The following is a 12411-nucleotide window of genomic DNA, read 5'->3' on the forward strand; positions in this document are numbered from 1 at the left end:
ACACCAAATATTACATAACACTGACATTTTGTACTATTTCAATCACTGCTGTGGTGGTTGCCCTGGACAACCAGCAACATTTCAGGTCCTCTCCTAAGATGTAGTTATTACTAGTGTAATAATCAGAAGTATCTCCAATTATTTACACATGTCTAGGTGGTATGTCACTAAATAATCCTTTTAAATATTTATTTGTTTCAAAGGCAGAGAGGCAGAGAGAGACAGAGTGCTTCTCTATCCAATGGTTCATTCTCCAAATGGCTGCAAAAGAGAGGAACAAGGAACATCATCAGGGTATTTCACATGGGTGGCAGGGACCTAGTTATTTGGGTCTTCTTCTGTTGCCTTCTCAGGCACATCAGCAGGAAGCTGGATGGGAACACAGCAGCCAGGACTAAAGCGGCACTCTGATAAGGGATGTTGGCATCATAAGCAGAAGCATAACCTGCTGTAACACAACAATGTCTCACACATAATCTTTTCAGAATTTGGGAAATTAGGAAAAAAACCATATTTAACATATTTCCAGATTTATATACTTACTTTGGACAATAATATAGAATTTAATGTTTCACAAAACTCTACAAACATATTCACCTGGTTCTATAGCAGCAGAAATCAGGGACTGTGCTTCTCGTACTCTTTTCATAGCCTCCTCTATTTCTTTACTAGAGGTATCAGATTTCAGACTTGGTGAAACAAGACCAGCAGCTACATGATTCAACCTGAAACAGACAAGAATTGAGATCTGAAATATTTTAAGTGTATCCCTGCATTTCAAATGCGTATGTTCCACATAACATTTTTGAAAAACACTCCTTATAAAAAAGGGTGAGGATTCCACAATTTAGGTTAACAATACATTGTAAAGTGTCATTTTGAATATTTACAGTGTGCACCTGCATTTTAATAACTCAGAGATATCTGGAATAAGGAAAATATTCATTTAATTTTGCCGACCATCTATTACCATAGACCTTTTAAGAAATGTTAGTACAAGGCAATGTATTGACACAAAAATTTAACTGACCTTTCCCTTACATGATTAACAACATCCTACTTTTGTTGGGTAGAAAGCACTACTTTTTATTTTGAAGTTGGGAAGAAACTGAGGCAGAGGAAAAATGTCCCAAAGTTACACATGAAATACTGACTGGAAACACTAAAATGTCCCTTAAGAGGTTTTACACATGAAAGAAAAATTATACATATTCAAATTGAGCATGCTAGTTATTTGTGGGAGAGTGGTAATGTAACTAAGAATGGATACACTGGGAGCTTCAACTGTGCTGGTGATATTTTGTCAGCTGGATGGTGGGATTATACTTGAATTTTAACTTTAAGGTAATTTTTAAGAAAACAGCCACTAACTAGTAAAGACATCTGTGGTCTGCAACTTATTGACAGTGACATTTACCAAATTTACCACTTAGCAAATTTTAACATACCAACAAATTACCAATTTAAAAAGTTCCATAAACTTGTTAAATGTCAAGCAGTTAACAATTTTAATTACAACATGAAGTGAGCTTACTAGCGTGTCAAAGTTATTGGCTAAAATTATTTACCTAACATGTTTTACTTCTTTGCTCTGGGACAGTTTTTCCCAAACCCTAGATAGTGAAATGCCAAATCACTAATGGAAACAGAGAAAAACCCTTACTTGGGATCAACAGTACTCATGAGCTTCAGCAACTGATCTGCGGCAAGAGACTGCAAAAACAAAAATATAAGAAAAATGAAAATACAAATAACAGTACATAACTGCTATTTTCTCAGTATGTTTATGTCTCAGTATGTCCTGGAACAATCTGCCAAACCTACAAAAAGCAACATGCTCTGGGCACAACACTAACCAACAGAAATATAAGGCAAGCTATATATCATAGAAAATCTTTTAGTAGCCAAAAGAAAATACCAAAAGAAAACAGGCAACCTTAATGGCCACAATACTGACAGAGGAGCTTTAGCAAGTTATCTAAGATAATGAGGCTGAATAGTCCAGATTTCACAGAATTATCTTTTGATAATTTAAGGCTCTGCCAGTAAAATAGTACTTTCAAGAAACACATAAAGCGAAATCCAAACTAAACTATTTAGCCAGTGTATCAGAAGATCTCCACAAAGTAAGGATTTCAGAAAAAAGTTTAGGCAATTATAATAAAAGAAAAAAAATTCCCATGATAGAAAAACAAATTATGAGCTCATGTTCCCATTCTTTCATGACTATTTACTCTTTTTTCCACAACACTGATGGTGTCCTGGCTTCCTGTGAACCTATTTTCCATTTTGAATTATATGAAAAAAAAAAAAAAAAAAATTTTTATGGGTAACAGGCTAATAATTTAGTGAGCATTAAAATAACTTTTTAACACATTTGACAACAACAACAAATCATTTTTATAATATGGCAGTTAACTCCTGATCTTCAACTGCAAACTATAAATTAATGAAATGAATTTTCGGGGCTGGCACTGCGGCGCAGCGGGTTAATGCCCTGGCCTTAAGCGCCGGCATTCCAAATGGGCGCCGGTTCTAGTCCTGGCTGCTCCTCTTCCAATCCAGCTCTCTGCTATGGCCTGGGAGAGCAACAGAAGATGGTCCAAGGCCTTGGGCCCCTACACCCAAATGGGAGACCTGGAGGAGGCTCCTGGTTCCTGATCGGTGCAGCTCCGACCGTTGCGGCCATATGGGGAGTGTACCTCTCTCTCTCTCTGCCTCTCCTCTCTGTAACTCTTTAAAATAAATAAATAAATCTAAAAAAAAAATAAATAAAAAAGAAATTTTCTATACAAAGTGACTCCAAATCTGAAGGGTAATAGTAAGTTGTACCTGAGAGTTCAAGTTTGCTCCAGGAAGCCCTAGTGCAGCAAGGGCAGGATCAAGAGTAGGAGCTCCCAAAGCAGCCAAAGGAACAGCGCCAATCTGAAAAACCAAATTTCATTTATTTAAAACTTCATTTCTGTGCCTTATGCTTCAGGTGAACTTTTTTCCCCTAAAAACAGAGTCTGTAGGCTCAAACTACTCAATTGTACACAAATCCATACAACTATTACCACTGTAGCTGAAAAAGGAACCAAAGACAATACACAAACCAACAGGCAGGCTGAATAAAAAGTATTAACAAAAACAGGCCTGATGCTGACACTGTGGCAAAGGCTGCTGCTTGTGACACTGGAATCCCAGCAGTGCCAACCAATTCAATACCTACCTGGCTCTGCTTCTAATTCAGCTCCCTGCTAATATACCTGGGAAGGCAGGAAGGATAGTCCAACTACTTAGGCCCCTGCCACCCACAAGGGAGACACTTTGTCTTGGCACAGCCCAGGCCATTGCTGCCACATACGAGTGAAATGGCAGATGGAAGACATCTGTCTCTCTGTAACTCTGTCAAACCACCCTACTTTGCCAACTCCTCTTTGTCTGAAGCCTTCCCTCCCATCATCTTTTAAGGATAACTGATTTAAAGGCAGAGTAACAGAAAGGGAGGGAGACAGGTAAAAAGGCAGATGAATCTTATATTTGATGGTTCACTCCCCAAATTCCTGCAATAGCTGGGGCTGGGTCAAGCCAAAGACAGGAAATTGGTTTTCCCTACAAGTAGCAGGAACTCAACTACTTGGGCCATCACCTGCTATCTCCCAGATGTATTAGCAGGATGCTGGATCAGAAATAATGGAAGATCTGGACTTGAACCAGAAACTCCAATATAGGATGAGTGTGTAAAAGGTAGCATCTAATCTACTGTACCATAAGGCCAATCCCATAATTTTTTTTATTCATTACAGAACATTCCTCCTTTAAAATCATGACTTGGAGAAGAAAAAACAAAAAACTAATTCACAATGTTAATATATTCTTGTGTGTGCAAATTATAAATATTTCTTAACTCCAAATCCACATTCTTTGTCCTACTTTGTAATACTTGAGGCCTGGCCCTTATAAAACACTTTGCCTTGATAGCTTCCATGATCGTAATAAGCTTCATCTGTGGAGTGCTGGCAGGACACTGAATAAGGAAACAGATTCTTCTCCTGGTCTTTGCATCTGCTGACTTTTCCCGTAAAACCATAAGGGACACCTAGGGGCCCTCACCTCTCACTGGTTTCCCAGGCACATTAGCAGGGAGCTGGATCGGAAGTGAAGCAGCCAGTACTCAAACTGGCCCCAACATGGGATGCCAGCTCTGCAGGTAGAGGCCCCACATATTCAGTCTTTTCCTCCAAAAATTTTTTTTGAGAGACAGAGTGACAAACAGAGAGATACATCTGCTGGTTCACTTCTACAACAGACACAGCCTGGCCCGGCAGAAGTCAAGAACCTGGAATTCCACACAGGCCTCCCACGTGGGTGGCAGGGGCCCAAGCAATCGGGCCATCTTCCAGTGCCTTTCTCCCAGATGCATTAGCAGGGCACTGGGTCAGAAGTGGAGCAGCTGAGACTTGAATGTATGCTCTGATATAGAATGCCAGCATCCACTGCAATCAGTGGCTTAATAACATTGTACCACAATGACAGCCCTTGCATGCTTCGGGTAACATTTAGTAAATAAAAAGTACAAAACTTTCTCAAAGTAACTTAACTGAGTACAGGTAAACCACTGTGTTAATGCTACTTTGAATTTCTGGTTAATATACTTAATACATAATCTTATGAGTCAAAAGGATCTAGAAATTGCCAGGATTTCATAGGTAAAGAACTAGAAGTTGAGTTTGATAAACTCATATCCCAAAAGCTTGGAAACTCCTGATTTTCCCACAATTCTGCATGCTGCAGTTCACTTCATAGTTATCAAACCAATTACTAAAACAGGCAAAATGATAAGAGAAAAAAGAAAGTTTTTATAGATTTCTAGTTGAGGCTCATCATTAACTACTATCTACAAAACCACTGACCATTTACAATCCTGAAATTCAGAATGGTACTGAAACTGCCTTTTAGTTCTAAAATAATGTTTCTTAAAAAAATGTTTCTCACAGTGTTATCAGTGTTACACTCTTTTAGCTTGCTATATTTCACCTTCTCCATTTCAAACACCCCCATGAAGAATCCATGTTTATTTTCAAGCAAATCCTTAGGTAACAGAAGACCAATATGCTTTGAAAAAGAAATCCTTAATGCAAATCTTTAAGAGATGATCAGTACTATTTAGGATTATAATATAGTTTTTTACAAGACTATGCACACATGTGACATTATTCTATGTGCTAGACTTTCAACAGCATTTAAAAAATTCAAATGCTTTCAATTTTATTCACAATTCTGAGTTCCTTCCCACCCTTCAAAAATTCAATCAAATATTACCTGGGTAAGAGGGTTAGGGGTAGGCAGGAGTCCACCACCAGGCAGAAGACCTGCCACTGCATTAGCTGGTGCCAACAGAGACAAAGCCTTAGTCTCATCAGGAATAACTCCTGCAGAGAAATATCTTAGCATTAGAACACATTCTTTTCTAAGACAGAAAACACACAAAAACACCCAGAAAATGTCTCCCTGAAACACCACCTGAGTTTGTTGAAAGTACTTATGTTCGCTAAAATATAAAGCTTGATTTCTATGATTATTTATCATTAATTTTATGTCAGAATGAAACTTCAATGTGTGAAAATTTGTTTCCTTTTTCTCTACAAATGGTTAAGTTTCTAGAGTAAAAAAAAAATAGCACAATACACACTACTTTTTTGTTAACACTGCCAAGATTTCATCACCTGTACTCGATTTTTAAGTCATGAACCAAACGTAAGCAAGCACAGTCGGTTCTCCAGGGGTGTGCTCTCAACTTTCAAAAGCTGTTTTATGAACAACGACTCGTGTCGGCTGCTTCACTATAAAGCACACAGAAAAATCAAGATACACAAGACAAAAAAAGTTTGATTTAGGGGTTAATAATATGGTACAGTTACTATGATTTTCTTTTACACCTACCACACAAATTTTGTAAAAATTAAGAGAAGAAAAGTATGTAAAGGAAATATTCTGTTGGAATCAAGAGTAGGGCTTTTGCTGGCTCATGAAAATGAGTATGAATGTTTCTGAAGGTCTCTGAATACACACAGGATGTGTGTGTGTGAGAGAGAGAAAGAGAGAATAGGTAAAACAACATGGCACATTCCTTACCTGTACAGTAAAATGCTTTATGGTCCAACATGTGCCATGCTAACCATACCAAAAGTGCTGCTATATAATGTCAGTTCAAAAGCTAACTTGGCCAAACTCCTTAAGAAAAAATTGACATGTATGTCTGTTTTTAAAGCCTAATCTGTGTATTCAGATAAAATCTAAGGGTCCTAAGACAAATATTTATGTAGACAATTTAAATTCTATCCAACAGCAAAAGCCCTATACAGATGGATTAATCTGTTAATGTGCCCAAGCCCCCAAAATGAGAGTTCAATAATACAATTAAACTACATATTTGCAAATACCAGTAGTATTTCTGTCATACATATTAAGAAACTGCATCTCATCATAAAACATACAATATGTACAGGGCACTTAAGAGAAACTGGATAAGCTGCAGAAGAAAACTGTTGGGTGGTATTTTCAGCAGGGCCTGGTATATAGTTCAGGCTGAACCAGGGAAAAGAACTGTAAAACACAACAACAAAAAAGAAAAACCACTGTTAAATAAAGGTAATGGTTCCTTCCACCTAAACTGAGAAGTGCCGATAATATAAACAAATGTATACTACACAGCACTGTTATCTTGCTTGTGTCAGAGCTGTCATCAATTTAGATACCAAGAGTCATGGAGGGGAGGGGAAAAGATCACTTAGATATAGGGCATTAATGCATCAATATTAACAAACCTATAAAGATTATGGGATAATTTTGCATGCAAAATTATGTCTCAAGAGGATATATTAAGTATCAACATCTTACTAAAATCAGTGCATTTGCAACATTTCTGGAAAACTAAAATCCTCTTGAATTTATTGTGAGACACCTGATAGAAGATCTGCATCCATTAAAAAAAAAGTCATGCATCTGATCCTCTGATTAAAAAAGGACTATTTAAAAAATAAAACTACAATTTAAAAATAGCAATGAGGCCCCTCACCAGTTAATTTTCATGCGTCAAGAGTATTTTTTTTACTGCTGCTTTGATAGAACCATGAAATACTGCATGAATGTGTAGAAATGAAAGAAAAAGAAACAGACAAAAGAAACAAACATTAACCAAGGAACCTAAATAACCCCCAAATCCATTACTATTAAGAGTTCCTTCCAAATCCGGCTCAGTTTTACTACTTAAAAACTATTCCTTACCGTACACTTTGTGTCTATTGCTCTAAAACACTGACCAAGAGCCAACCATTAAAGTGCAAGAGATACAACCGGAGTGAATGGCAACAAAGGGATCAATACATCAAGTTACTTACTGGAGGTAACATTAATACAGCATATCATACCAGAAAATTAAATACACCAAAATAGATTACTGAGCCAAACATTTCTATAATTCTCTACATATTTCTAAACACTTCCCTTTCAGAACTTATATATAAAAGAATTACTATGGTCTAAAAACATTAACAAAAGCTAGTTATATGATATACTGTATTATGTTCAGGGATTGGGAATGATAATACTTAGCCAATAAAAATTTTTTAAACTTAAAGGCTAACTAAAATATTTTGCACATTACTCACATGATTTGACCTTTGTTCCAAGAACTATCATCTATATTTTCTCATTCTGAATTTTAAATCTGTAAGTTTTCTGTTAGTGGTTAAGTCTTATCCTACAATAGGCACACTGAGATAAACGAAACTAACTCAAGGTCTATCAATCAATCAATCAAAACCTTAAAACTGGGCTTAAACACTTCAATATCATGGACACAGATGCACTGTTATTATATAGCATGCCTTAACCCATCTATGAATGCAAGTTCATTTCTTTAGAAAACCAGAGGTAATTTCTATGTTTTCAGGACTAGACATTTCACATCTTTTGTAAGGTATGGTGTAAATGTTCACACTTGCATTCTAAGATACAAGACAGCGTCTAAAATCAACAATATAAAGGTTCTGCTTCCAATGACCAGTTTATTAAAGAAAGGGCATTGAAGTCTTGGTCAGGATAGTTAATAAACTGTTAGCTTAAAATCAAGAATTTTTATATTCCAGTGATTTCTTTGATCAAAATTTAGTTACCAAAAACCAAATCAAGTAACAGTACACTGGGAACAACCTAGTTATAAAATATGCCTTAGAAAATTTTACAAAATGGCATTAAAATAGTGTTGTCTTGTCACAGTGGCTTTTTTTAGATCCAAAAATCTGCTCATTTTTTTCTGTCAAATTACTTTAACAGCCTAAAATGTAAAAAGAGAGAAAATGTAGTTAACAAATGGTTACACCAGGATAACACTTGGGGCACTTGAGCGCTTGCTGGCCTTTAGTTAATGTCTAGAATCCCCTGTAGCTGCAGAGGACCCACTGTTTTTCAGTCATCTGGAAGGGTTTTGCATTTGCCTTCTCCACTACAAAAATCACACACACAAATAACAGAGAGAAGAATTTATTATTTAGAGATATTCTAGAAAATATAGCAAGAATGAACAAGATAATCTGGCATAAAATCAAAACACCCAGTGCCCATCTGGCACCTAAGCTATAGGAAATCTTGCACTTTCACAAAATAAATAAATAAATAAAATAAAATAAATAAATAAATAAATACCAAACCAAAACAAAAAAATCAAAAACCATTGCAACCCTTGGTATACTGGAACTCAACGAGGGATTTTTCATTTCAAGTTATAAGTGCAAGAAGCACTAAGGAAATAAAAACTAAGCTAGTCATTTATTTTACACAGAAATAACATCATGCATTTATTTGAAGGTTTATGTGTAAATGTACACAGAGAGAATCATTCACCTTCAGAACTCTTCATAAAGCTTAACATCAAATTAACCCAATAGCTGTATCTCTGAGGGTTACAAATAGGGACATGGTTTTAATGAACTTAAAAAGATTTTAAAAGAAAGCAAAAAGTAAAATATCTTACAAAAACAGACCTGATTGCTTATTTTTAGAATTAAAAAAAGTTTCAACTAAAAATTATGACTGCAGTATAACAAGGGTTTCAAAACGTTAATAACTTCAATTTTATCATGCTCTAGTGCTCACTCTACAGCTACACTGAGGTAGATGGTCATCTTAGGATGCCCAGAGACATAGTTAAACAAAGCACAAACCTTCTGCATATGGTACGACTATCAAAGCTCTGTCAACGAATACAGTGTTTGTCAGATGCTGTGCCACAACTGCTGAGTCTGGATCATGGAATTTAACAAAGCACACACGAGATGAGACTGGCAGAGGTGAATCACTAAAAAATAAACAAATAACATAAAAGAAGAGAAGAAGAATATCAGCCAAACACAAATGTACAATTCAAAAATAACTGCACTCAAAAAGTAAAATATGCAGATAAAAATGATCACATAATTTATGCAGATCAAAGGAAAATACTTCCAGTAATGTATTATCTATTGAACTATTAGTAAATTGCAGTATAGATAAAAACTTAAGATCTCTATGTATGTAAATATATACTGTAGCAGGTTAAAAAGTTTGAAGGTACTCTCCCAGAGTAGGAGACCCCAAAATGTCAACATGATTTTTCTAATACCAGTACTATTTTGAAAAACAGGTATAAAGTTGGCTTACAAACTCTTCATTATGGCTAATTTCTCCAAGTGAAAACGATGAATCTCTATTTCAGGCATAATAGAATCACGGAAAAGTATACCTCTCTGATCATTGAGTTTTCCTGACCTGCACAATTAATTTTTTCCATGCCCTGCTCTCTTTCATCTACAGTAGTAAACAAGGCTGTAAACAAGGCACTGTAAACAAGGCTTTCTGGTTTAAAACATTTTCAAAGTAAAATTTTGAGCATACACAGGAACAGTACCCACCCAAGTACTATTACACATTTCAGTAAGTAAAATGAGCTACTTCATGGGGCCGACGTTGTGGCGCAGCAGGTGAAAGCCCTGGCCTGAGGTGCCGGCATCCCATATGGGCACAGGTTTGAGTCCTGGCTGCTCCACTTCCTATGCAACTCCCTGCTAATGTGCCTGGGAAAGCAGTGAAAGATGACCCAAATGCTTGGGCTCCTGCACCCACGTGGGAGACTCAGAAGAAGCTCCTGGCTTCAGATCAGCTCAGCTCTGGCCGTTGCAGCCATTTGGGAAGTGAATCAGTGGATAGAAGACCTCTCCCTTTGTCTTTCAAATAAATAAAATAAATCTTTAAAAATATTAATAAATACATAAAATGAGCTATTTCCTTCAGCAAATTATTTCTTTAGGGATGGGACAAACAAGTACTTAACTGCAAGTTATGTGTAATGGTAACATAGCTAACACAAAGAAAAGTTTTGCTTATTTGGAATACAAAGTAGTTTAAATTTCTGCCTTCCAACTCAGAAAGGGAAGGATTAAAGGTTATACCTTAAAATCATCTGTGAGGAAAAATATACCTAGACTCCAGACTTCGAATCACACTAAATAAGATCTTTATGAAGTACTGATCTCTTCTTCCTTTTTTAGTTTAACCCTGATAACTTTAATATGCATCTGCGACAAGAACTACGGCTTTATCATAATGACAATTATATCCTAAGATGTAATAATGAAAAGAGAAATTCTCTAATATACCATAATGCTTTTAAAACAAAGCTTCACTGTTAACTTTTCAAATGAATAACATTCTCAGGTGCAAGTAAAAATGTAATTACATCAGATGTGGTTACATTAGGTATGTGAGGAATGTTCATTAAGGAAAAGTTTCTCAGTTTGTGTATTAATCATAACTTGAAGTCTACACACTATATATATGTGACCCGAGGGCTCAAACCCATTAGCATTTCTGATGTTTCCCTACAGAGATCTCATAAGCACAGGCTAAACCAGATTCAAAGCAACACTGAGATATATACACAAGGAATTTAGAGACTTAATGTTAATTCTTGAAGGGATACAGTAGTTTCTTCTAAACGTGAAGCACTACTGATCTTCCTCCAAATTTTAAATAATTTAAAAGGCATAAAGATATCTCCCATTTCCTGGTTCACTCTTGAAATGCCAGCAACAGCCAGGGCTGAAGACAGGAACTCAATATGGGTCTCTCCCATGGGAGGCAAAGACCTAATTGCTTCCGCCATAACCTGCTACCTCCCAGGGTATTCATTAGCAGAAAGCTGGAATGAGGAACAGTACCAGTGTATATAAACCAAAGCACTCAGATATGGAATGCAGGCATCCAGACCACCTGCCTCCCAAACAAAATTTAACAAAGTTGCCCAGAAGTAGAAAAAAGAATGTTTTACCAAAGACACCTCTGACATTCATGTTTTACCAGCTAAATCAGAAAGCTCTTTTAATACTACCATGTTATGTTTCCTAATACAGTGCCTTAGGAACTAGCAGTCACTTACTTTTTGAAGTCCTTTCTTTTATAATGCATAGTTATTCTAGAACAAAAAAAGCACTGTGCACACTCTATTATAAAATGATCCCTATTTTCTCTAATCACTCACATCAGAGGAATGATACAAATATTATTTTAGTTATAATAAAGTTTAGTTATAATAAAACCTACCATAATAAGCACTAGTAAGGTAAAGCTCAAATAGTAATGTGACTACCGTCAAAAAACCAGTATAATCTTTTCCACTTCAAACTATCTTTTTCCCCCCCAGGATTTATTTATTTGAAAGGCAGTTACAGAGAAGCACAAGCAGAGAGCTCTTCCATTCAGTTGTACACTCCCCAGATGGCCAAACGGCCAGAGCTGTGCCAATCAGAAGCCAGGAGCCAGGAACAACTTCTGGGTCTTCCATGTGGGTGCAGTGACCCAAGGACTTGGGCCATCATCTACTGCCTTCCTAGGCCATAGCAGAGAGCTGCATTGGAAGTGAAGCAGCCACTTTAAGCAGTGCCCATATGGGATGCTAAGCCACAGCACTGGCATTGCTATGTTACACCACAATAACACTCTGTTAAAATTTTTGAGACACCTTTCAATATTAAAAGACTGATGCCTCAAATCAACCTTCATATCCTAGAATTGTTCACAAGTACTACCTCTAAAGATCTAAGTATCTTTAGTTTCTAAAAACTATTATAGATAAAGAAGAACTGTTGAAACAGGACAAGATGAGTGGTATATGATGCTCCTCCACTGAAGAGTGGTAGTACTGTTTCCAATGGTCCTCTGGCTGGGAAGTAGGAACACAATCCAGGTTTCCCACGGGGGTGGCAGTTACTCAATCACTTAAGCCATCACCACCATCTCCTAGGTCTGTAGCAGTAGGAAGCTGCAGAGAGGAGCCAGAGCAAGGAATCAAGTGACCCAGCTATTCAATGGGGATGTGGCAGTCTTAACCATTAG

General features: G+C 36.7%; 1 protein-coding gene across 14 annotated transcripts in view; it reads right to left on the bottom strand.

Moving 5' to 3' along the window:
• SRSF11 (serine and arginine rich splicing factor 11) overlaps positions 1 to 12411 on the bottom strand; it is a 48147-nt gene that overhangs the window by 16987 nt on the left and 18749 nt on the right. For 9 of the 14 annotated variants that reach the window (XM_070078284.2, XM_017346178.4, XM_070078283.2 and 6 more), the window contains 5 exons: positions 9207 to 9340; positions 5305 to 5414; positions 2833 to 2925; positions 1664 to 1713; positions 598 to 725 (listed from right to left, as the gene is read on the bottom strand). In XM_070078284.2, coding sequence (XP_069934385.1) covers positions 598 to 725; positions 1664 to 1713; positions 2833 to 2925; positions 5305 to 5414; positions 9207 to 9340 — 515 coding nt within the window. Of the gene's footprint in view, positions 1 to 597; positions 726 to 1663; positions 1714 to 2832; positions 2926 to 5304; positions 5415 to 5708; positions 8488 to 9206; positions 9341 to 12411 lie in introns of those variants that run through there. The other 5 variants (XM_089337209.1, XM_089337210.1, XM_089337212.1 and 2 more) reach the window with 4 other exon arrangements.

The sequence above is a fragment of the Oryctolagus cuniculus genome, chromosome 7 (genome assembly GCF_051225735.1).
Source record: "Oryctolagus cuniculus isolate XC-2025 breed Fujian yellow rabbit chromosome 7, ASM5122573v1, whole genome shotgun sequence".
Taxonomy (NCBI): domain Eukaryota; kingdom Metazoa; phylum Chordata; class Mammalia; order Lagomorpha; family Leporidae; genus Oryctolagus; species Oryctolagus cuniculus.